Raw genomic sequence first — 24,938 nt, forward strand, 5'->3', positions numbered from 1 at the left:
CAGAAAACACATCCCTCCCCACCTTGTAGGCATACCAGGTATTGAAGGCTTGGCAATCTCACGTTTTGGTGTTTTGTAACATGTCTCTTTCCATGCATCAATTGGCTGCTGCAGTTTGAATTGATTGATTTTATTTGTCAGTTAAAATACATATACACAAACATTTTTAAAAGTGACCGGGATTTCACAAAGTCAGGGACTCTTATACAATTACATAGATAGACACATTACAGACACAGACAGGGGAAGTTTAAATAAAATTCTTACAAGTTTGTTTGGCTGGTAGCCATGGTAGCCATGAACCATGATATGGCGGCATAATCTAAGTGAAATTGGACTACAGCACTTGCCAGAGTCTAAGGTGTCTATAGCTAGGTTTTCATCCAATTAGCAACAGATTTTCATGCGAACATTCTAAAATCCTTATAAAACCAATATGCCATTTCAGAGTTTTCTTTTTTTTTGTTTGAATTTTACCCCTTTTTCTCCCCAATTTCGTAGTATCCAATTGTTGTAGTAGCTACTATCTTGTCTCATCGCTACAACTCCCGTACGGGCTCGGGAGAGACGAAGGTTGAAAGTCATGCGTCCTCCGATACACAACCAACCAAGCCGCTGCTTCTTTAACACAGCGCACATCCAACCCGGAAGCCAGCCGCACCAATGCGCCGGAGGAAACACCGTGCACCTGGCCACCTTGGCTAGCGTACACTGCGCCCAGCCCGCCACAGGAGTCGCTGGTGCGCGATGAGACAAGGACACCCCTACCGACCAAGCCCTCCCTAACCCGGGCGACGCTAGGCCAATTGTGCGTCGCCCCACGGACCTCCCGGTCGCGGCCGGTTACGACAGAGCCTGGGCGCGAACCCAGGACTCTGATGGCATTTCAGAGTTTTTTTTAGGAAAATGTTGCACCGAAATGTTGCACCGGACAACATCATTACTCACACATGCATTCCCCGTCACGCGCATAAACGATTATTGGACTCAATCACCTCTGTAATTTCCTCCCCTATATCTGTCTGTTCCCCGCTTCAGCATTGATTGTCATATGTCCTTGTATACCCATGTGCTGATGCTGTTCCGATTAAATGTTTGACTCCCTGCTTCTCTATTCCAGCGTCTGTTCTTATTGTGTCATTGTAGCAAAGTATTTATAAACTAAAAATCATATCTCTTAAGTTTCCTTTGTACAATAGGCAGGCCATAATTGATTTTGACCCAATAGACTTGGCATATTCCAACTTTCAAGGAGCTTTGCTTTGATTTGGTTATTTTGACGAAAAACCTTTAGGCCTATATATATATATATATATATATATATATATATATATATATATATATATAGGCAAAATAACCAAAACAAAGCTCCTTGAAAGTTGGAATATGCCAGGTCTATTGGGCGAAAATCAATTATGGCCAAAGGGGTGTTTAACATCTCCAGTGGCTCTGCAAGCGGGTATTCTCCGGCGCTAGCCTGCTCTCCAGGCACCATAGCATGAGCCTGAAGCCACAGACTCTGGCCAAACTGGTGTTTCTAAAAATGAATTCAAAGTCACTGTAGACTGAGCCTAATAAGGCATTTTCTATTTAATTTCTACTTCATTCTAAGTCACTGAGTATATATGCGCAATTGATAGACTATCATGATTTAATACAACAAAATGTTGTTTACATGATGAGCGCTTAACCTCTACCAGCCTAGTGTGTCGCACTGGCAAATGCTTCACAATGTATTTATTTATAGGCTATAGCGTCTGCTATACAGATATACAGACAGAGGCTAATTCATACATTTTCGATCAGAATATGTTTTATAAAGATAAGCATTATAATGTTAGATTATAGGAGTAATTCTGGTAGGTCTGAAACAGTCTTCCTCACCCCAAGTTCAACTGTCAGAGTCAGTCACGGGTTGCACTACCTTCATATCATACACCTGCAGTAGCTAAAGCTTAATAATAGCCATATCATACCAAACCTTCATAAACGCCATTGTTTATTTAAGTGATAATGCCAGAGAAGCCGGTGTTTGGAGGATATATTGGCAGGGGTGTTATTAGGTCCGAAACGAAGTGCAGGGCCAGCAAACCGTATCCTCCAAACATCAGCTTCGAGGGCATTATTACTTTTATACAACGGGTTTCCAACATATTCAAATAATGATTTACATATTTATTAAAAATGTTATTTTGATACATTTATTCATACTATTCTATCCTTCCACAACATATAGTCCCGAAACTAATCTAGGGTTGCTAGAGACGCGACCCAGTCTTTCTGTTCTGTATCTATGGACGTGACCCAGTCTTTTTGTTCTATATCTATGGTCAGTCGTTCATTCTAAATGTTCTATTGCCATACTGGCTGGCAACGTTCTTATCCCCCGCTTGCTAGCTAGCCAACTACGGCTAATTTACAGCCATGTCAAACAGTGCAGTCAGAATAACAGCAAAGTAGCTTCATTTGCTTAAACTGTTATTGTTTATTTGGATGAACAACAATGAGGCGCGATTCCGGCATAGAAAATGTGTTCACTCGTCACGACACTGTTGTTCCGAAAAGCTAACCAACAACACAGCTACAATAACACAATCACTTCAAACTGAAGCTGGAAAAACTGTAAATTATATAAGTTTCATTGAACCTTTATTCAATTGTAATTTTTTTGTATATATCCATCAAAATGATGCCAGCTGATTCATGATTTCGACTGGCTGACAAAGCCTGCCTGCCTGCCTCGTTCCGACACGTTCATTACTATTGTCACACCCTGATCAGTTTCACCTGTCCTCGTTATTGTCTCCATCCCCTCCAGGTGTCGCTTGTTTTACCCAGTTTATTTATCCCTGTGTTGCCTGTCTCTGTCCTAGTTTCGTCTTGCATGTTTCCAAGTCAACCAGCGGTTTTCCGTTCGCTTGCTTTTTGCAGTCTCCTTTTTCTAGTCCTCCCGGTTTTGACCCTTGCCTGTTTTCTGGACTTTGTACCCGCCTGCCTGACCATTCTTCCTGCCTTGACCAAGAGCCTGTCTGCCACTGTACCTCCTGGACTCTGATCTGGTTTTGACCTTTTTGCCTGTCCACGACCATTCTCTTGCCTACCCCTTTGGATTAACAAACCTTGTAAGACTCCAACCATCTGGGTCTCCTGTGTCTGCATCTGGGTCTTGCCTTGATAGTTATGGGACAGCAGGAGAATGCATTGTCAACATCTGCATGCATTGTCAACATCTGCAGGACCTAAGGACAAATACAGTACATTCAGAAATTATTCAGACCCGTTGACTTTTTCCACATTTTTGTTAAGTTCCTCATCAATCTACACACAATACCCCATAATGACAAAGTGAAACCAGGTTTTAGACATTTTGGCAAAATGTATTTAAAAAAAAATAAAAGTATTCAGACCCTTTGCTATGTGGCTCGAAATTGAGCTCCGGTGCATCCTGTTTCCGTTGATCATCCTTGAAATGTTTATACAAGTTGATTAGAGTTCACCTGTAATAAATTCAATTGATTGGACATGATTTGGAAAGGCACAAACCTGTCTATATAAGGTCCCACCGTTGACAGTGCATGTCAGAGCAAAAACCAAGCCTTGATCTCGAAGGAATTGTCCTGAGCAATCGCGGGAGAAGGGCCTTGGTCAGGGAAGTGATCAAGAACCCGATGGTCACCCTGACAGCGCTCCAGAGTTCCTCTGTGGAGATGGGAGAACCTTCCAGCATCATGCAGTGGGGATGTTTTTTCAGTGGCAGAGACTGGGAGACAAGTCAGGATTGAGGAAAGATGAACGGCGCAAAGTACAGAGAGATCCTTGATGAAAACCTGCTCTAGAGCACTCAAGACCTCAGACTGGGGCAAAGGTTGACCTTCCAATAGGACAACAGCCCTAAGCACACAGCCAAGACAACACAGGAGTGGCTTCGGGACAAGTCTCTGAATGTCCTTGAGTGGGCCAGCCAGAGCCCGGACAAGAATGGGAGAAACTCCCAAATACTAGTGTGCCAAGCTTGTAGCATCATACCCAAGACTCGAGGCTGTAATTGCTGCCAAAGATGCTTTAACAAAGTACTGAGTAATGGGTCTGAATAATTATGAAATTAGATTTTTATTTATTTATTTTATATTTAAATCGTTTTTATTATACTTTTTTTACCCCAATTTCGTGACCAACATCTTGTCTCATCGCTGAAACTCCCCAATGGGCTCGGGAGAGGCGAAGGTCGAGTCATGAGTCCTTCGAAACATGACCCGGCAAACCGCGCTTCTTAACACCCGCTTGCTTAACTCAGAAGCCAGCTGCACCAATGTGTCGGAGGAAATACCGTACAACTGATGACCGAAGTCAGCCTGCAGGCGTCCGACCCACCACAAGGAGTCGCTAGAGCCAAGTAAAGCCAAGTAAAGCCCTCCCGGCCAAACCCTCCCCTAACCCGGACGACACTGGGCCAATTGTGTGCCGCCCTACGGGACTCCCGGTCACGGCCGGTCATGACACAGACTGTCAGTTTTTTTTGTACATTTGCAAATATGTCTAAAAAACAGTTTTTGCTTTGTCATTATCGGATATTGTGTGTAGATTGATGAGGGGATTATTTTTTTAAATCCATTTTAGAATAAAACTATAACGTAACAAAATTTGGAAAAAGTCATGGGGTCTGAATACTTTCTGAATGCACTGTAGAGTGCAAACAAAGAAAGCCTCATGAACCTCTGGTTAATAGCAAAATGACCATCTAAATACAGTTGAGACGTCTACAGAGCAGAATTACTGAGAATAGACAATCAAAGATATTTAGCCCCTGCACTGGTTGATGTGGCATTGATTCTTGAAATATCACACGCCTTGATGGAACAGTCAATTGAGTCATCCTCCTGCCGACAGACACAAACACACACAGTAAAAACAGACTTCCCATTACAATGATTTCTCATTTGCGATGGTTTGATGAAGAAAAATTGACCCACCTCAGTCTTCCTCTGATGATGCAGAGGTCTCCCCATCTTTCATTGCACTGGCAGGAGACACAACAGAAAGAGAAATGGAAATAAGAGGAACTATTTCAACCCTGTTTCTTTCATATGAAATCAGATGAAAATGTTTAAACATTAGAGTGTTCATCTAATGTTCTGCATGGTATTCTAGCTATTTAGATTTTAATGTTGTATTTTGGATTTTTACAATCAGTGATATTTCCCGTGGATTGCGGCCACACTCCGAACTAATCAAAATGATTATTGTTGGTCAACTCAGAATGACTCTTTTCGGATCTCACCCTTTTCCAAAGGTGTCACCATAAATTCCAGTTTATTCTTCAGGGATTAATTTTCATTTTGTAGAATTGTAGTACACTCTGTGAATAACCTACACTGCTCAAAAAAATAAAGGGAACACTTAAATAACACATCCTAGATCTGAATGAATTTTTCTTTACATAGTTGAATGTGCAGACAACAGAATCACACAAAAAATATCAATGGAAATCTAATTTATCAACCCATGGAGGTCTGGATTTGGAGTCACACTCAAAATTAAAGTGGAAAACCACACTACAGGCTGATCCAACTTTGATGTAATGTCCTTAAAACAAGTCAAAATGAGGCTCAGTAGTGTGTGTGGCCTCCACGTGCCTGTATGATCTCCCTACAACACCTGGGCATGCTCCTGATGAGGTGGCGGATGGTCTCCTGAGGGATCTCCTCCCAGACCTGGACTAAAGCATCCGCCAACTCCTGGACAGTCTGTGGTGCAACGTGGCGTTGGTGGATGGAGCGAGACATGATGTCCCAGATGTGCTCAATTGGATTCAGGTCTGGGGAACGGGCGGGCCAGTCCATAGCATCAATGCCTTCCTCTTGCAGGAACTGCTGACACACTCCAGCCACATGAGGTCTAGCATTGTCTTGCATTAGGAGGAACCCAGGGCCAACCACACCAGCATATGGTCTCACGAGGGGTCTGAAGATCTCATCTCGGTACCTAATGACAGTCAGGCTACCTCTGGCGAGCACATGGAGGGCTGTGCGGCCCCCCAAAGAAATGCCACCCCACACCATGACTGACCCACCGCCAACTGGTCATGCTGGAGGATGTTGCAGGCAGCAGAACGTTCTCCACGGCGTCTCTAGACTGTCACGTCTGTCACATGTGCTCAGTGTGAACCTGCTTTCATCTGTGAAGAGCACAGGGCGTCAGTGGCGAATTTGCCAATCTCTGTGTTCTCTGGCAAATGCCAAACGTCCTGCACGGTGTTGGGCTGTAAGCACAACCCCCACCTGTGGACGTCGGCCCTCATACCACCCTCATGGAGTCTGTTTCTGACCGTTTGAGCAGACACATGCACAGTTGTGGCCTGCTGGAGGTCATTTTGCAGGGCTCTGGCAGTGCTCCTCCTGCTCCTCCTTGCACAAAGGCGGAGGTAGCGGTCCTGCTGCTGGGTTGTTGCCCTCCTACGGCCTCCTCCACATCTCCTGATGTACTGGCCTGTCTCCTGGTAGCTTCTCCATGCTCTGGACACTACGCTGACAGACACAGCAAACCTTCTTGCCACAGCTCGCATTGATGTGCTATCCTGGATGAGCTGCACTACCTGAGCCACTTGTGTGGGTTGTAGACTCCGTCTCATGCTACCACTAGAGTGAAAGCACCACCAGCATTCAAAAGTGACCAAAACCAGCCAGGAAGCATAGGAACTGAGAAGTGGTCTGTGGTCACCACCTGCAGAGCCACTCCTTTATTGGGGGTGTCTTGCTAATTGCCTATAATTTCCACCTGTTGTCTATTCCATTTGCACAACAGCATGTGAAATTTATTGTCAATCAGTGTTGCTTCCTAAGTGGACAGTTTGATTTCACAGAAGTGTGATTGACTTGGAGTTACATTGTGTTGTTTAAGTGTTCCCTTTATTTTTTGAGCAGTGTATATAACTTTCAAATGTCTTCCTTCATAAACAGGTGCATGATGGAGATGGAAAGAAAACTGTGGCTAAGCAATATTAGGCTACCTAATATCACAACCACATCATGACCCCCATCTCCCAGTTTGATCCTAAAAAAACGAAACTCCCTCGCCCACCATTTGATCCTAATAAACAACACCCCAACTACCATAGTTTGATGTTTAGTGTGTTATCTGAGGGGTGACATCAACTAGGGGCATCTAGTAAAGCAGTAGTTCCAAAACCTGCTTGGGCGGTTGGCCATCATACCAGTCTCTTCCTGAAGTTAGGACTGGGTCAATGCATTTTACCAACTGAGCATCGGAACATCAAGATGTTAGGCTATTGAACAGCTAGATATCTTGGAAGTAATAGGCTACATTAGGTGCTGTTAAGCAAACCTCATCCCAAAATGGGTCCAAACCAGGTATCTGGCTACGTAGAAAGACACCCACCCCTGTGTTGACATTTTGAGCACCATCATCTCCAGTGCAAGATATTTCACACACGATGCCATGATTGACATGCACATATCCGCCATGGCCGGAAATAGACCAAATTGACGTTGTTTGTGATTTAATTGACTCGTCAATCCATTGAAATTGTGTCCTCAATCTAATACTAAAATGAACCATTTTGTTGGACTTCTTTAGCTCCAGTAAGATTTTTAGCTGAATCAAATGTTGTTTGGTGGCCCCTTTGCTCATCTCCCCAGACAAAAATGGCAACCTTTGTGCATCTTCTTGTGCCATTTTCCAGTTTCAAAACAAATATCCAACACGTGAGAGAGTTGGAAATGTACATGTACATTTGAGTAAATATTGTTATCCAGAGTGGCTTACAGGAGCAATTAGGGCTAAGTGCCTTGCTCAAGGGTACATCGATTAATGTTTCATCTATTCGGCTCGGGGATTCTAACCAACGTTTTGGTTACTGGCCCAACGTTCTTAACTGCTAGGCTTTATATACCACTAACATCCGGAGATATGGTATGTTATAACAAACAATCTCCAGACGTCAGTCAGTTAAGATTTACAACAGAATCTAAAACACACTGGATAAAATATACACCAATCAAGCATATCAACAGAAAAAGCAACGCATCTAACTCAGGGCAAGTTTATAGATGATGAAGCCATTTGGAAAGACATTAGATTGTTTCTATTTATAATAGCAATAAGGCACCTCACCCTAAGTATAAACATCAGATGGCGCTGATCTGCTTTCACACACAACCTTTACTTTAACCTATTATCTTGAGTGTGGTTTAAAACCACCACTAGGAGACAGCAATCAGTTACATAAAGACTGGAAACAAATTATCCGTTTTGGTGTTTGCCCGAGCACTACACAGCTGATTCAAATAACCAACGCATCATCAAGATTTGATTATTTGAATCAGCTGTGTAGTGTTAGGACAAAAAACAAAACGTGTAGTGTTAGGACAAAAAACAAAACGTGCCCCCAGGGGGATCCCAGGACCGTGTTTGGGAAACCCTGAAGTAGGATATAAGGAGAGCCCACCGAACAAGTTATCTGGATCAAAAGTTAAGATGTTGAAGTCCATAGTCGTGCCTATTCTGCCTATTTACATCATTTAAACACATGTTTTTAATGATATCCATTTCCGCAGCAAATTCAGTACAGGTCCATATCTGTCTCTATCCTAAAACTGAATAGAACTGCAGGTAGCCAGCCTAACATTACGAGCAAAAGTATTGGTTGTTCCTGACTATTCATAACCAATAAGCGCAGTGTTGCTATGCCTTATCGCTGTATTGGTTGGCGGACACGGCTGTCAATTTGTCTCCAGCCGAAGTACAATGTGGTTCTGTGTAATTACGTCAAACTCGGCCTGGGAACTGCGCGCTTAAAAACATTGCGTCTGCACGATTGCCAGGGTTGGAGAAGAAATTTACCTAGAAAGAAATGCAAAGACGGATTTAGGTTTGGCTTTGCTACGAGGAAAACGAGGAGGCGCGAGTTTTTTAAGTGATCAACATATTTTTCATATATTCAAAGGTAAATCCTTGCATATATATATATATATATATATACATATATACATACATTTATACATAAATGGTTGAATATGCTGTTTTAATTGAATTGCCCATTGTAGTTCAGAATGTTGCAAGCTGGTTGTTTATGTTGCGGGCATGGATGGGATGGCGAGATCTGCAGTGGAGCTGGTTGTTATTATTATTACACGTTACGCGTGGCCTGATCCTGCGCCACCAGCAGCCGCAGGCAGAAATACGATATGAGAACATCGAGTGCGTGAACATAATACTGCCTGCTGACAATATCATCATATGTATTGGTGTAGCGCAAGGTATATTTGCAGTTTTATAGCTCATCTCATGCTATTTTACACATGTTGGCACGAGGCTGGGAAAATTGTGCTGTTTTCGAGCTAATTTCCAGCTAGTCTATACATTTTTTCCATGAGGCTGAGAGACAATGTTGAACTTTTTAAACTAATTTCATGTCTTTCATTTAAAAAAAAATCATGCTATCTGGGGGACCCGACCTCCGGTGGAATAGCAACCCTGGGTCTGCGGCGGTGTGTGCTATGCCAGTGAACCTGTCTACGTCATGTTTATTATTGCTCTTGTGTTGGGTGTTGAATCGCCTGTAGCCTAATCCTCTAGTTGACCGTTGTATCCTATAGACAACTGGCGCTAATAGACTCGTGTTGCCTTAACATAGCACTTCAACTCCTCTATAGGACTGTTCAAAGTGTGACGCTAAAAGCCAATGCTGAGTAAATACTTTTTCTGCATCATAATGTAAAGACCGATGTCTCAAATTATCACATGTTACTCTACACACAATACATAATTTTGGATCATGTAACACACACATGAACAAGGTGTGTGTGTGTATGTTGAATCAACTTCCTTGCATTGCCAAACCGAGGCATCCCCACCAACTGTGGTGGCTAAAGGTCTGCCCTATATGCTGTAAACCAGGCAGCCACTGTCTCTGACCAGATTCATATGTGCAAATACACAAGCCCAATCTCACACACACACACACACACACACACGTGACACCTGGACACATGATCAGATAAGGGGATTTGAGATTCGGTCTGTTGCTGTCAGTGATGTAACGCATCACTATGCTGTCTGTTGCCACTGAATGAGAGAGAGAGAGCGGAAACTACATGAAGCCTCCTATTGGAGCTGTGGGGCTGTGTGCTATGAAGGACAACTAGGGCCGCAAACACAAGGACGCATGCTCCCCAGTCCGTCCATCCGTCTCGCTCTCTTTCTCTCTGTCTCTCTCTCTGTCCCCTGGCTGCTATCACGATCATCGTCCCTCTCTGTACGACAGAGCAACCGCAGCAGCTCCTCTCCGGTTACGTAAGCAAGGTTGTTGTTTTTATACCAGCGAGGACCTTTTGGCTGGTAAGTGATGTGGCATGTAGTGTGGCACCCAGACTATACCAATACCAGACAGCTCAGAACATCAGCCTTCAGGGGCGAGGCTGAGGGGCAGACAGAAACAGGAGAAGGTGATTATGATGATGATGTCAGAAAAACACGGCAGCAGTTTTTGCAAGCTCAGACAGCATTGGTGGATCCCATCCCTGTTACCTTTGGAGAATTATTTGACCGGGTCCGGGTTAGTCTTTTGGACTTATTCATAGCTGTCTTAGATTTTCTTCTGTGACATGAAACAAAGAGGCTTTGGTGCAAAGCAGGGTAGAGCCTCCGCTTGCTGTGTTGTTGTTGTTCTAGTGGATGCATTTAGTCTACAAACAAATTATGGGTCTTGAACGAGATCCTTTTCTAGATGAGCACATCAAAAGATGATCTGGTTTATGAAAATGAGTGGAGGATTCTTCAAAGTGTCAGTCAGCCTCTCACCTAAGAAACAACCGGTGCAACAGATGAGTTGAACTATAAAATGTTAGATACAAGTGACTATATTCACCTGCTATTTCTATATCTGTTACTCTCTTTCTGTGCATATGTCACATGGAGACGTAATTAAGCAATAAGGCCAGAGGAGGTGTGGTATATGGCCAATAGACCACGGCTTAGGGCTGTATCCAGGCACTCCGCGTTGCATTGTGTATAAGAACAGCCCTCAGCTGTGGTAAATTGGCCATATATCACAAACCCCTGAGGTGCCTTATTGCTATAATAAACTGGTTACCAACGTAATTAGAGTAGTAAAAATACATGTTTTGTCATACCCGTGGTATATGGTCTGATATACCACGGCTGTCAGCCAATCAGCATTCAGGGCTTGAATCACCCCGTTTAAAATATCTCCTAACTGAGAGACCTGGACAAATTATTTTCCATATCTGAATCAAGGGTGGAAAATCATTACTGATAGAGGTGATTTGGAAGGCTAAATTGATTTGTGCAGACAAGGCGGTCTCTCAGTTTGTAATGCACACGAAACTCCGCTCTCATTTCATCTCTCAAGTAACTGACATGCATTGGAAAAGCTTGGGAATGGATCCTTTGGAAGGAAAGTGAGTCAGAAGGCATCTCTTTCACAATACTTGATTTCCCCATATCAACATATATCAACTCTGCTGTGTAAGTGTGTGTTTCAATGTGGGTGAGGCATGCTTGTGTGATATCCCCATGAGACAGAACTAGACCTAGGTAATCTAACCACCCGTTACAGAGTGTGGTTGAGTCGTTATCCATTAGCCACAGAACATATTGGATTCATAGAGTACATCACTGCTTTGACAGTTAACTGTAACTAAATACATCAGATCTGTATTCAGCTCCATATTTCAAGATTATGTCAGCACAGGCCTTGAACCTGCCAGATAACAGATATACATGTCTCTAACCAAGGCTGTTTGACTAGATGAACCTCATTGCCCCCTCATCGCAACCTCATTTACTGCAAGGTTGAGGTCAAGTTCCCATTCCAATATTCCTTAATGCGTTTCAAGGAGGCAAATGTGGAATTGGAATTACGTTTACTTCCTCAATTGACTGAATTGAAAGGGAATTGACCACAAGCCTGGTTTAGAGTAACAACCTGTTACTAATTGGAGTCTATGGAGATTGTGGCGATTACTTCGATATGTGCGAAACTCTACTTTAGGCTTATCCTCACATGTTTGTCCTAAAATGACAGGGAAAAAGGAAAGACTTTGGGGTTAAAGTGTGTGTGGGCAAGACCTTTTTGAGTGGTCTCTTTATGCCCCGGTCCCACACTGTTGGCCCAGAGACAGAAGCCGACAGAAAACAAGTGGACGTCTTAAAGGCTTATAGCACACAGCCTTTCCCTTATAAGCCTCTTTCTGTTAACTGTCTAAAGTTCAATTATTTTTAGGCTACTGTGTCTCAGTATAATGATCATGAGATCACAGTCTATGCTTAACTCGGTATAGAATGCCTGACATTTTTCATTTATCATAGGCTACATACTGTACACATTCATGCTCCACTGCAAAGTAATTTGCCTACTGAACATTAATTCATATGCAGAGAACAAATGGAGGCTAACAGATTTTTGGATCTTACAGTGTGTAAAGATAGACAATGATATGCAGCTATATATATATATATATATATATATATATAAATCCAAGGCACTCAAGTTAAAATCTCTTTATATCCACACATGGATTATCCTGGACCCAGATCTGTTTGTGCTGTGTTGCCAACAACCTACACAGCGATTAGGTTAAAAAAAAACAAGGTTTCGACTATAGACCACCTTCATCAGTGTGTATCTCCTGTGCTCCGCTTCACCAGGTGTGTGCCTCCCGCCCCGCCCCCCACCACGGCCCTTACCTGTGTGTTGCGGTGCTTCCCCTGCGAGCCTAGCTGGGCCGGCAGCCCTTTCCTGCACCGCCCCCCCACCCCGCCCCACCCGATGGTCAGGATGACGCGCTCCAAGACCTTCCAGGCCTACCTGCCCAGCTGCCACCGAACCTACAGCTGCATCCACTGCAGAGCGCACCTGGCCAACCACGACGAGCTCATCTCCAAGGTGAACACTGACTGTTTAACATACCGACCACAACCGTCCATCCCCTAATAATGCTGCTTGCTCTAATAGTGTTTCCCTCAATCTATGCCACATTTCCTTTAAAGAGCCACTGAACACCCCTATAGGCACATGTTTATCTGTTGCTCATTAGAAAAACTAGATTTTATTCTTGGAGGTGTGTTTCCTGACCGATTCCACGTTCTGGTTAATGATGTTTGTCCCTCATCAGATACTAGACGCAGAAGCGTATTTCACTTTTCTCAAAATTCCCAGAATGAATCTAAGATAACTCAAGAAATATGTAATTAAGTTTGACGTTTTTACAGAGGATGTTTTAGTTGTGCAATTTTACATCTAACTAAGGTGTTTGGTGCAGTATTTCTCAAGTTAAAAAAATGTGCAACCTGCTGTCTTATGTAAGCAGTCGGAGCTGCTGGGCAGGTCTGTCTCACTGTCTACACTGCTATTGGATACAGAGCAATCACCGCAGCTGTTCACCCCATGTTAGTGGGCAAAAGGACATCGTCATTTACCCATTGTGACTCACGGATGTTCTTAACTCCTTTTACACGAGACTTCCTTCATAACCAAAATCATCCTATTTCCACTTTGTAGTCAATTTGGACACTAGAATAACTGTTTCTGACTCCTATCAATGCCACATAGGCCGTTTTCAAGGAGGTTTGTTGCTTTTTAAAGGCTGTCACACTTTGAAGCCCAGCACCTGGGTGGTGCTCATTAGGGCATACAACTGAAAACGTTTTAAAATGTTTTAAAACAGAACATTTGTGTTTCTTGTTTGACGAGTCCAGATAGACACTCTCTGTTTTCTTCTGTTTTGTGCCTAATGAACTTGACCCTGATTCTACTAAGCAAGGGTTTGGTGATCAGCTGAATCAGGTATGTAAGGGAAACTGCCCTAATGTGCAAGTCATTCCCAAGAAAGCGCATGGGAGAACACGCTACTGTTGGGCTCCAGGGCTTACTTGAAAGATGTCCATCTCAACATGACTTTCCTGGTTAAATAAAGGATGACCTGTATAAATACTGTAGTTTTTATAGATTCATTTGAACTTTCAGGGCATTGCACTGTAATAACTAGAAAGGTATTGAGTGCTTGCTGCAGCTGTCTTAAAGCGCTGCTGGCAGACTCCTTCACACTTGGACCTAGTATTACAGCTGACGCTGCACTTTCAGACTGAAAACGAGCGTACCGAGCCTCTGTCGCTCATTTCACCGCCATCTTACTTCTACAGCTTGTGTGTTTGAATATGACTTTTTCCATGTGCTACACTATGTAAAGTCAACCCTCACCTGTACAAAAGCACATGTGTCTGTCAGTCAGTCTTAATTTAAAGGCAAAATCTGGGATATTTCCTGCTGTTCAATGATCATGCCAATGAAGTGGCTTTAATGCTGACTGCTGAGGATACTCCTCCTCCTTTTTAACCTACTCATCTTCTTCTCCTGCAGTCTTTCCAGGGGAGCCAAGGCAGAGCTTATTTGTTCAACTCAGTGTGAGTATCAGTGTGTCTGCATGTAGTTACAGTACAGCCATGATCCAGTCCTCAGCCCGCGAGCACAATCACAATGAAGATGCTCATTTCTACTGTACGAGCATGGTCCCTATCTAGCTCAGTATGAAGTGGCTTTTGGGTAATATCTAGTGTGTGAGTGGGTGTGTTATGACTCAGTATAGACAGGCGACCTTTACGAATCGAACAGCTTATGAGCTTGCTTTCTCTCTCTCTCTCGCTCTCAGGGTGAACGTGGGGTGCGGGCCGGCGGAAGAGAGGGTGTTGCTCACGGGGCTGCATGCTGTGGCAGATATCTACTGTGAGAACTGCAAGACAACTCTGGGTTGGAAATATGTGAGTGTAAGAGTGTTTACGTGTCAGAGGAGGTTAGAACTGTATCTAGAGTTAGTTAATAATACCTTTATTAGCATATAAGATCGTTGTAGGATTGAAACGCTGTGAACTAATAAAGGTTTTGGAACAATTGAGTGCATGTTATAGTATTGACATGGATGAGTTCTGGTCTTAATTTTTTTTAAACTATTTTTCCTACCTTAAGTGTAACATTACAGTACATAGGCTGACTCAGTAAAGGGATTCCTTGCAGTTTCAATCTTGATCTGAGGGGCATATTTCTGATGATGTAGGGCTATATATTTTCCAAGTACTCAATCAAATTGACCTCCTTCTCCTAGTTCAGAGATGGTGGTCATTCATGATGGACCAGAGCTGGGCTATCCACACTGAGAACTGTAGTGATTTAAAGACCAGTTTGACCAGCAACAAGAACAACGGCTTATCCAATCACAAATTAGACAAAGGGTTAGAATTAATTCAAAATAAAAATCTGTTTTTATGTATCGAGACTAAGTAGGCCCTATATCATGTTGCCTATATACTGTATAATTATGCAATAAGGCCCTAGGTGGTGTGGTATATGGCCAATATACCATGGCTGAGGACTGTTCTTGGGGACAATGCAAAGCGGAGTGCCTTTGACACTGCCCTTAGCCGTGTAATATTGTCCATGTACCACAAACCCCCGAGGTGCCTTATTGCTATTAAAAACGGGTTACCAATGCAATTAGAGCAGGAAAAACAAATGTTTTGTCATACCCGTGGTATACGGTCTGATATATATTACGGCTGTCAGCCAATCAGCATTCAGGGTTCAAACCGCCCAGTTTATAATGTAGCCTATATACAGTGCTTTCGGAAAGTTTTCAGACATTTTGTTACATTTACAGCCTTATTCTAAAATTGATGACATCAATGTTTTTCCTCAATCTACACACAAAACCCATTAAATCACAAAGCGAAAACGTTTTTAGAAATGTTTGAAAATATTTTACAAATAAAAAAACATACCTTATTTACATAAGTATTCAGACCCTTTGCTATTTTTTTATTTATTTGACCTTTATTTAACTAGGCAAGTCAGTTAAGAACAAATTCTTATTTTCAATGACGGCCAAGGAACAGTGGGTTAACTGCCTGTTCAGGGGCAGAACGACAGATTTGTACCTTGTCAGCGCGGGGATTTCAAAGCTCTAACCACTAGGCTACCCTGCTGCTATGAGACTCGAAATTGAGCTCAGGTGCATCCTGTTTCCATTGATCATGCTTGCGATGTTTCTACAGCTTGATTGAAGTCCACCTGTGGTAAATTCAATAGATTGGACATGATTTGGAAAGGCACACACCTGTCTATACAAGGTCCCACAGTTGACAGTGCATGTCAGAGCAAAAACCAAGCCATGAGGTCGAAGGAATTGTTCATAGAACTCAGAGACAGGATTGTGTCAAGGCACAGACCTGGGGAAGGGTGAAGGTCCCCAAGAACACAATGGCCTCCATCATTCTTAAATGTAAGAAGTTTGGAACCACCAAGACTCTTCCTAGAGCTGGCCAAACTGAGCAATCGGGGGAGAAGGGCCTTGGTCAGGGAAGTGACCAAGAACCCGAGGGTCACTCTGATTGAGCTCTGGAGTTATTTTGTGGAGATGGGAGAACCTAACAGAAGGACAACCATCTCTGCAGCACCACCAATCAGGACTTTATGGTAGTGGCCAGACAGAAGCCACTCATCAGTAAAAGACACATGACAGCCTGCTTGGAGTTGGCCAAAAGGCCCCTAAAGGACTCTGACCATGAGAAACAATATTCTCTGGTCTGATGAATCCAAGATTGAACTATTTGGCCTGAATGCCAAGCTTCACGTCTGGAGGAAACCTGGAACCATTCCGACGGTGAAGTATGGTGGTGGCAGCATCATGCTGTGAGGATGTCTTTCAGTGGCAGGGACTGGGAGGCTAGTCAGGATTGAGGGAAAGATGAAGGGAGCAAAGTACAGAGAGCTCCTTAATGAAAACATGCTCAGGATCTCAAACTGGTTCGAAGGTTCACCTTCCAACAGGACAACGACTCTAAGCACACAAGCTCTGTCAGTTTGGATGGGGAGCGTTGCTGCACAGCTATTTTCAGGTCTCTCCAGAAATGCTCGATCAGGTTCAAGTCCGGGCTCTGGCTGGGCCACTCAAGGACATTCAGACTTATACCGAAACCACTCCTTGGTTGTGTGCTTAGGGTCCTTCGCCCCAGTCGGAGGGCTGTGAATGCTCTGGAGCGGGTTTTCATCAAGGATCTCTGTACTTCGCTCCGCTCATCTTTGCCTCGATCCTGACTAGTCTTCCAGTTTCTGCCACTGAAAAACATCCCCACAGCATGATGCTGCCACCACAATACTACACTGTAGGGATGGTGCCAGGTTTCCTCCAGACTTGATGCTTGGCATTCAGGCCAAAGAGTTCAAACTTGGTTTCATCAGACCAGACAATCTTGTTTCTCATGGTCTGAGAGTCTTTAGGTGCCTTTTGGCAAACTCCAAGCGGGCTGTCATGTGCCTTTTACTGAGTAGTGGCTTCCGTCTGGCCAGTCTACCATTAAAGTCCTTATTTGTGGAGTATCGTACAGATGGTTGTCTTTCTGGAAGGTTCTCCCATTTCCACAGAGGAACTGTAGAGCTTTGTCAGTGACCATTGGGTTCTTGGTCACCTCCCTGACCAAGGCCCTTCTCTCTCGATTGCTCAGTTTGGCCGGGCGGCCAGCTCTAGGAAGAGTCTTGGTGGTTACAAACTTCAATGCTGCAGACATTTCTTGGTACCCTTCCTTAGATCTGTGCCTCGACACAATTGTGTCTCGGATCTCTACGGACAATTCCTTCCTTAGATCTGTGCCTCGACACAATCGTGTCTCGGATCTCTACGGACAATTCCTTCCTTAGATCTGTGCCTCGACACAATCGTGTCTCGGATCTCTACGGACAATTCCTTCGACATCATGGCTTGGTTTTTGCTCTGACATGCACTGTCAACTGTGGGACCTTTTTTTTATATAGGCAGGTGTGTGCCTTTCCAAATCATGCCCAATCATTTGAATTTACCACAGGTGGACTCCAATCAAGTTGTAGAAACATCTCAAGGATGATCAATGGAAACAGGATGGATCTGAGCTCAATTTTGTGTCTCATATAGCAAAGGGGTCTGAATATTTAAGTAAAAATGTGTATTTTTTATTTTAATGAATTTGCAATAAAAATCTAAACTTGTTTTCACTTTGTCGTTATGGGGTATTGTGTGTAGATTGCTGAGGATTTTTTTTTTTGTACTTCATCCATTGTAGAATAAGGCTGGAATGTAACAATGTGGAAAAAGTCAAGGGGTCTGAATACCTTCCAAAGGCACTGTGTGTTTTACACATTACCAGTCTTTTTCTGCATATAGAATAATAGTGAAGACATCAACTATGAAATACACATATGGAATAATGTAGTCAAGTGTTAAATCAAAATATATTTTATTTTTGAGATTCTTCAAAGTAGCCACCCTTTGCCTTGATGACAGCTTGGCACACTTTTGGCATTCTCTCAACAAGCTTCATGAGGAATGCTTTTCCAACAACCTTGAAGGAGTTCCCTCCATATGCTGAGCACGTGTTGGCTGCTTTTCTTTCACTCTGCGGTCCAACTCATCCCAAACCTTCCCAATTGGGTTGAGGTTGTGTGATTGTGGAGGCCAGATCATCTTATGCAGCACTCCATCACTCTCTTTCTTGGTCAAATAGCCCTTACACAGCCTGGAGGTGTGTTGGGTTATTGTCCTGTTGAAAAACAAATGATAGTCCCACTAAGCGCAGACCAGATAGGATGGCGTATCGATGCAGAATGCTGTGGTAGTCATGAGGGTTAAGTGTGCCTTGAATTCTAAATGAATCAGACAGTGTCACCAGCAAAGCACACCCTCACCATTCCACCACCTCCATGCTTCATGGTGGGAACCACACATGCAGAGATCATCCGTTCACCTACTCTGCGTCTCACAAAGACATGGAGGTTGGAACCAAAATTTGGACTCATCAGTCCAAAGGACAGATTTCCACCGGTCTAATGTCCATTGCTCGTGTTTCTTGGCCCAAGCAAGTCTCTTCTTCTTATTGGTGTCCATTAGTAGTGGTTTCTTTGCAATAATTTGACCATGAAGGCCTGATTTACGCAGTCTCGTCTGAACTGTTGATGTGTCTGTTAATTGAACTCTGTGAAGCATTTATTTGGGATGCAATCTGAGGTGCAGTTAATTCTAATGAACTTATCCTCTGCCGCAGAGGTAACTCTGGGTCTTCCTTTCCTGTGGCGGTCCTCATGAGAGCCAGTTTCAACATAGCCCTTGATGATATTAGCGAATGCACTTGAAGATTTCAAAGCTTTTGAATTTTTCCGGATTGACTGACCTTCATGTCTTAGTAATGAGGGACTGTTGTTTCTCTTTGCTTATTTGAGCTGTTCTTGCCATAATATGGACTTGGTCTTTTACCAAATACGGCTATCCTCGCTATCCTTGTTACAACACAACTGATTGGCTCAAACGCATTAAGAAGGAAAGAAATTCCACAAATGAACTTTTAACATGGCACACCTGTTAATTGAAATGCATTCCAGGTGACTACCTCATGAAGCTGGTTGATAGAAGGCCAAGAATGTGCAAAGCTGTCAAAGGAAAAGGGGGGCTCCCTTGAATAATCTAAAATATGTTTTGATTTGCTTTAATATATATTTTTTGATTACTACATGAGTCCATATGTGTTATTTCATAGTTGTAATGTCTTCTCTATTCTACAATGTAGAAAATAGTAAAAATAAAGAAAAACCCTTGAATGAGTAGGTGTCTAAACTTTTGACTAGTTTTGTGTGTGTGTGTGTGTGTGTGTGTGTGTAATAAATATATAAACTAATAAAAAAAAATAAACATCCCTTTTTCATGACCCTGTCTTTCAAAGATAATTCGTAAAGATCCAAATAACTTCATAGATCTTCATTGTAAAGGGTTTAAACACCGTTTTCCATGCTTGTTCAATGAACCATAAACAATTAATGAACATGCACCTGTGGAACTTTAAGACACTAACAGCTTACAGTTGGTAGGCAATTAAGGTCACAGTTATGAAAACTTAGGACACTTAAAGTGGCCTTTCTACTGACTCTGAAAAGCACCAAAAGAAAGATGCCCACGGTCCCTGCTCATCTGTGTGAACGTGCCTTACGCATGCTGCAAGGAGGCATTAAATTGCAATGTCCATACTGTGAGACTCCTAAGGCAGCGCTACAGGGAGACAGTACGGACAGCTGATCGTCCTCGCAGTGACAGACCACGTGTAACAACACCTGCACAGGATCGGTACATCCAAACATCACACCTGCGGGACAGGTACAGGATGGCAACAACAACTACCCGAGTTACACCAGGAATGCACAATCCCTCCATCAGTGCTCAGACTGTCCGCAATAGGCGGAGAGAGACTGGACTGCGGGCTTGTAGGCTTGTTGTAAGGAAGGTCCTCACCAGACATTACCGGCAACAACGTCGCTAATGGGCACAAACCCACCGTCGCGGGACCAGACAGGTCTGGCAAAAAGTGCTCTTCACTGACGAGTCGCGATTTTGTCTCACCAGGGGTGATAGTCAGATTTGCGTTTATCGTCGAAGGAATGAGCGTTACACCGAGGCCAGTACTCTGGAGCGGGATCGATTTGGAGGTGGAGGGTCCGTCATGGTCTGGGGCGGTGTGTCACAGCATCATCGGACTGAGCTCGTTGTCATTGCAGGCAATCTCAATGCTGTGCGTTACAGGGAAGACAACCTCCTCCCTCATGTGGTACCCTTCCTGCAGGCTCATCCTGACATGATCCTCCAGCATGACAATGCCACCAGCCATACTGCTCATTCTGTGCTTGATTTCCTGCAAGACAGGAATGTCAGTGTTCTGCCATGGCCAGAAATGTCTGGGAACTTGCAGGTGCCTTGGTGGAAGAGTGGGGTAACATCTCAGCAAGAACTGGCAAATCTGGTGCAGTCCATGAGAAGGAGGTGCTCAGCAGTACTTAGTATCTGGTGTGGCCACCAGCTGCATTGACTGTTACTTTAGATTTTGACCCCCCCCCTTTGTTCAGGGACACATTATTCAATTTCTGTTAGTCACATGTCTGTGGAACTTGTTCAGTTTATGCCTCAGTTGTTGAATATTATGTTCATACAAATATTTACACATGTTAAGTTTGCTGAAAATAAACGCAGTTGACAGTGGGAGGAAGTTTTTTTTTTGCTGGGTATGTGTGTGTGTATGTATGTATATACAGTGCCTTGCGAAAGTATTCGGCCCCCTTGAACTTTGCGACCTTTTGCCACATTTCAGGCTTCAAACATAAAGATATAAAACTGTATTTTTTTGTGAAGAATCAACAACAAGTGGGACACAATCATGAAGTGTGTCACACCCTGGTCAAAGTATTTTGTGTTTATCTTTATTTATTTGGTCAGGCCAGGGTGTGGCATGGGTTTTTGTATGTGGTGTGTATGTATGGGGATTGTAGCTAGTGGGGTGTTCTAGTTAAGTCTATGGCTGTCTGAAGTGGTTCTCAATCAGAGGCAGGTGTTTATCGTTGTCTCTGATTGGGAACCATATTTAGGCAGCCATATTCTTTGAGTTTGTCGTGGGTGATTGTCCTTAGTGTTAGTTTGCACCAGTTTAGGCTGTTTCGGTTTTCATTACGTTTATTATTTTGTAGTGTTTGTATTTTGATTCGTGTTTTACGTTTGTTTAATAAACATGGATCGCAATCTACACGCCGCATTTTGGTCCGACTCTCCTTCGTATGAAGACAAAACCCGTTACAGAATCACCCACCACAAAGGGACCAAGCAGCGTGTCAACAGGCAAGAACAGCCCAAAGTGGAGTACAGTATGGACTATACTTCTTGGGAGGAGATAGACAGGTGGGCGGTCGACCCAGGGAGAGTGCCGGAGCCCGCCTGGGATTCGATGGAGCAGTGCGCGGAAGGATATAGGAGAATGGAGTTTGCGAAGCAAGCAAGGCGGCGCGGACGGAGCCCCCATAGTCAGCCCCAAAAATTTCTTGGGGGGGGGCTCAGGGAGAGTGTGGCAGAGTCAGGAGCCAGACCTGAGCCAACTCTCCCTGTTTATCGTGAGGAGCCAAGGAGGAGACCAGAGCCGGTGTTGGAGGTGAGCGAAACAGAGACTGTGAAGGAGTTAATGGGGAAATTGGAGGTGAGCGAAACAGAGACTGTGAAGGAGTTAATGGGGAAATTGGAGGAGAGAGAAATGAGGGAGTTGCTGTGTTGGTGTTTTAAACATGGAATTCGCCCGACGGAGCGTGTCGGGGATTTGATGGCACCTGGGTCAGCGCTCCATACTCGTCCTGAGGTGCGTGTTAGTCGGCTGGTGAAGATGGTGCCAGTCTCACGTACCAGGCCTCCTGTGCACCTCCCTAGCCTTGCACGTCCTGTGCCAGCACCGCTCTCAAGATCTCCAGTACGCCTTCACGGTCTAACCCATCCTGTGCCACCTCCACACCCCAGCCCTCCGGTAGCAGCTCCCCGCACCAGGCTTCCTGTGCGTGTCCTCGGCCCAGTACCACCAGTGCCAGCACCACGCATCAGGCCTACAGTGCGCCTCGCCTGTCCAGCGCTGTCGGAGCCCTCCTCCTCTCCAGCGCTGTCGGAGTCTCCCGCCTGTTTAGCGCTGTTAGAGCCTTCCTTCTCTACAGCGCTGCCGGAGTCTCCCGCCTGTTCAGAACTGCCAGTTAGCATAGAGCTGCCAGTTAGCATAGAGCTGCCAGTTAGCATAGAGCTGCCAGTTAGCATAGAGCTGCCAGTTAGCATAGAGCTGCCAGTCTGCATAGAGCTGCCAGTTAGCATAGAGCTGCCAGTCTGCAAGGAGCTGCCAGTCTGCAAGGAGCTGCCAGTCTGCAAGGAGCCGCCAGAGCTGCCTGTCTGCAGGATGCCGCCAAAGCTGCCAGTCTGCAAGGAGCCGCCAGAGCTGCCAGTCTGCAAGGAGCCGCCAGAGCTGCCAGTCTGCAAGGAGCCGCCAGAGCTGCCAGTCTGCAAGGAGCCGCCAGAGCTGCCAGTCTGCATGGAGCAGCCAGGGCCGCCAGTTAGCATGGAGCAGCCAGGGCCGCCAGTCAGCATGGAGCAGCCAGGGCCGCCAGTCAGCATGGAGCAGCCAGGGCCGCCAGTCAGCATGGAGCAGCCAGTCAGCATGGAGCAGCCAGTCAGCATGGAACAGCCAGAGCAGCCAGTCAGCATGGAGCAGCCAGAGCTGCCAGTCAGCATGGAGCAGCCAGTCAGCATGGAGCAGCCAGAGCTGCCAGTCAGCATGGAGCATCCAGTCAGCATGGAGCAGCCAGAGCTGCCAGTCAGCATGGAGCAGCCAGAGCTGTCAGTCAGCATGGAGCAGCCAGTCAGCATGGAGCAGCCAGAGCTGCCAGTCGACCAGACTCTTCCAGATCTGCCAGTCGACCAGACTCTTCCAGATCTGCCAGTCGACCAGACTCTTCCAGATCTGCCAGTCGACCAGACTCTTCCAGATCTGCCAGTCGACCAGACTCTTCCAGATCTGCCAGTCGACCAGACTCTTCCAGATCTGCCAGTCGACCAGGATCTTCCAGATCTGCCAGTCGACCAGGATCTTCCAGATCTGCCAGTCGACCAGGATCTTCCAGATCTGCCAGTCGACCAGGATCTGCCAGTCAGCCAGGATCTGCCGAAACCACCAGCCAGCCAGGATCTGGTAGATTCATCAACCTGCCTGAGCTTCCTCTCACTCCTGAGCTTCCTCTCACTCCTGAGCTTCCTCTCACTCCTGAGCTTCCCCTCAGTCCCGAGCTGCCTCAGTCCCGAGCTGCCCCTCAGTCCCAATCTGCTCCTCAGTCCAGTGGGGTTCTGGGTGAGGACTACTAGGCCATGGTCGGCGGCGAGGGTGGACTATCCAGGGACGCGAGGAGAAGGGGCTAAGACATTGATTGAGTGGGGTCCACGTCCCGCGCCGGAGCCGCCACCATGGACAGACGCCCACCCGGACCCTCCCTATTGTTTTGAGGTGCGTTCGGGAGTCCGCACCTTAGGGGGGGGGTTCTGTCACACCCTGGTCAAAGTATTTTGTGTTTATCTTTATTTATTTGGTCAGGCCAGGGTGTGGCATGGGTTTTTGTATGTGGTGTGTATGTATGGGGATTGTAGCTAGTGGGGTGTTCTAGTTAAGTCTATGGCTGTCTGAAGTGGTTCTCAATCAGAGGCAGGTGTTTATCGTTGTCTCTGATTGGGAACCATATTTAGGCAGCCATATTCTTTGAGTTTGTCGTGGGTGATTGTCCTTAGTGTTAGTTTGCACCAGTTTAGGCTGTTTCGGTTTTCATTACGTTTATTATTTTGTAGTGTTTGTATTTTGATTCGTGTTTTACGTTTGTTTAATAAACATGGATCGCAATCTACACGCCGCATTTTGGTCCGACTCTCCTTCGTATGAAGACAAAACCCGTTACAAAGTGGAACGACATTTATTGGATTTTTCAAACTTTTTTAACAAATCAAAAACTGATAAATTGGGCGTGCAAAATTATTCAGCCCCTTTACTTTCAGTGCAGCAAACTCTCTCCAGAAGTTCAGTGAGGATCTCTGAATGATCCAATGTTGACCTAAATGACTAATGATGATAAATACAATCCACCTGTGTGTAATCAAGTCTCCGTATAAATGCACCTGCACTGTGATAGTCTCAGAGGTCCGTCAAAAGCACAGAGAGCATCATGAAGAACAAGGAACACACCAGGCAGGTCCGAGATACTGTTGTGAAGAAGTTTAAAGCCGGATTTGGATACAAAAAGATTTCCCAAGCTTTAAACATCCCAAGGAGCACTGTGCAAGCGATAATATTGAAATGGAAGGAGTATCAGACCACTGCAAATCTACCAAGACCTGGCCGTCCCTCTAAACTTTCAGCTCATACAAGGAGAAGACTGATCAGAGATGCAGCCAAGAGGCCCATGATCACTCTGGATGAACTGCAGAGATCTACAGCTGAGGTGGGAAACTCTGTCCATAGGACAACAATCAGTCGTATATTGCACAAATCTGGCCTTTATGGAAGAG

At 44.8% G+C, this 24,938-nt stretch overlaps 1 protein-coding gene across 5 annotated transcripts in view; it reads left to right on the plus strand.

Moving 5' to 3' along the window:
* The first annotated feature begins 8,715 nt into the window (after positions 1 to 8,715).
* LOC139386346 (protein yippee-like 2) overlaps positions 8,716 to 24,938 on the plus strand; it is a 22,374-nt gene continuing 6,151 nt past the window's right edge. Inside the window, exons 1-4 of one of the 5 annotated variants that reach the window (XM_071131882.1) lie at positions 8,716 to 8,962; positions 12,688 to 12,925; positions 14,399 to 14,442; positions 14,688 to 14,796. In XM_071131882.1, coding sequence (XP_070987983.1) covers positions 12,809 to 12,925; positions 14,399 to 14,442; positions 14,688 to 14,796 — 270 coding nt within the window. In that variant the 5' untranslated portion in view covers positions 8,716 to 8,962; positions 12,688 to 12,808. Of the gene's footprint in view, positions 8,963 to 10,169; positions 10,312 to 10,362; positions 10,574 to 12,551; positions 12,926 to 14,398; positions 14,443 to 14,687; positions 14,797 to 24,938 lie in introns of those variants that run through there. The other 4 variants (XM_071131884.1, XM_071131883.1, XM_071131881.1 and 1 more) reach the window with 4 other exon arrangements.

This window comes from Oncorhynchus clarkii, chromosome 27, assembly GCF_045791955.1.
Source record: "Oncorhynchus clarkii lewisi isolate Uvic-CL-2024 chromosome 27, UVic_Ocla_1.0, whole genome shotgun sequence".
NCBI lineage: Eukaryota > Metazoa > Chordata > Actinopteri > Salmoniformes > Salmonidae > Oncorhynchus > Oncorhynchus clarkii.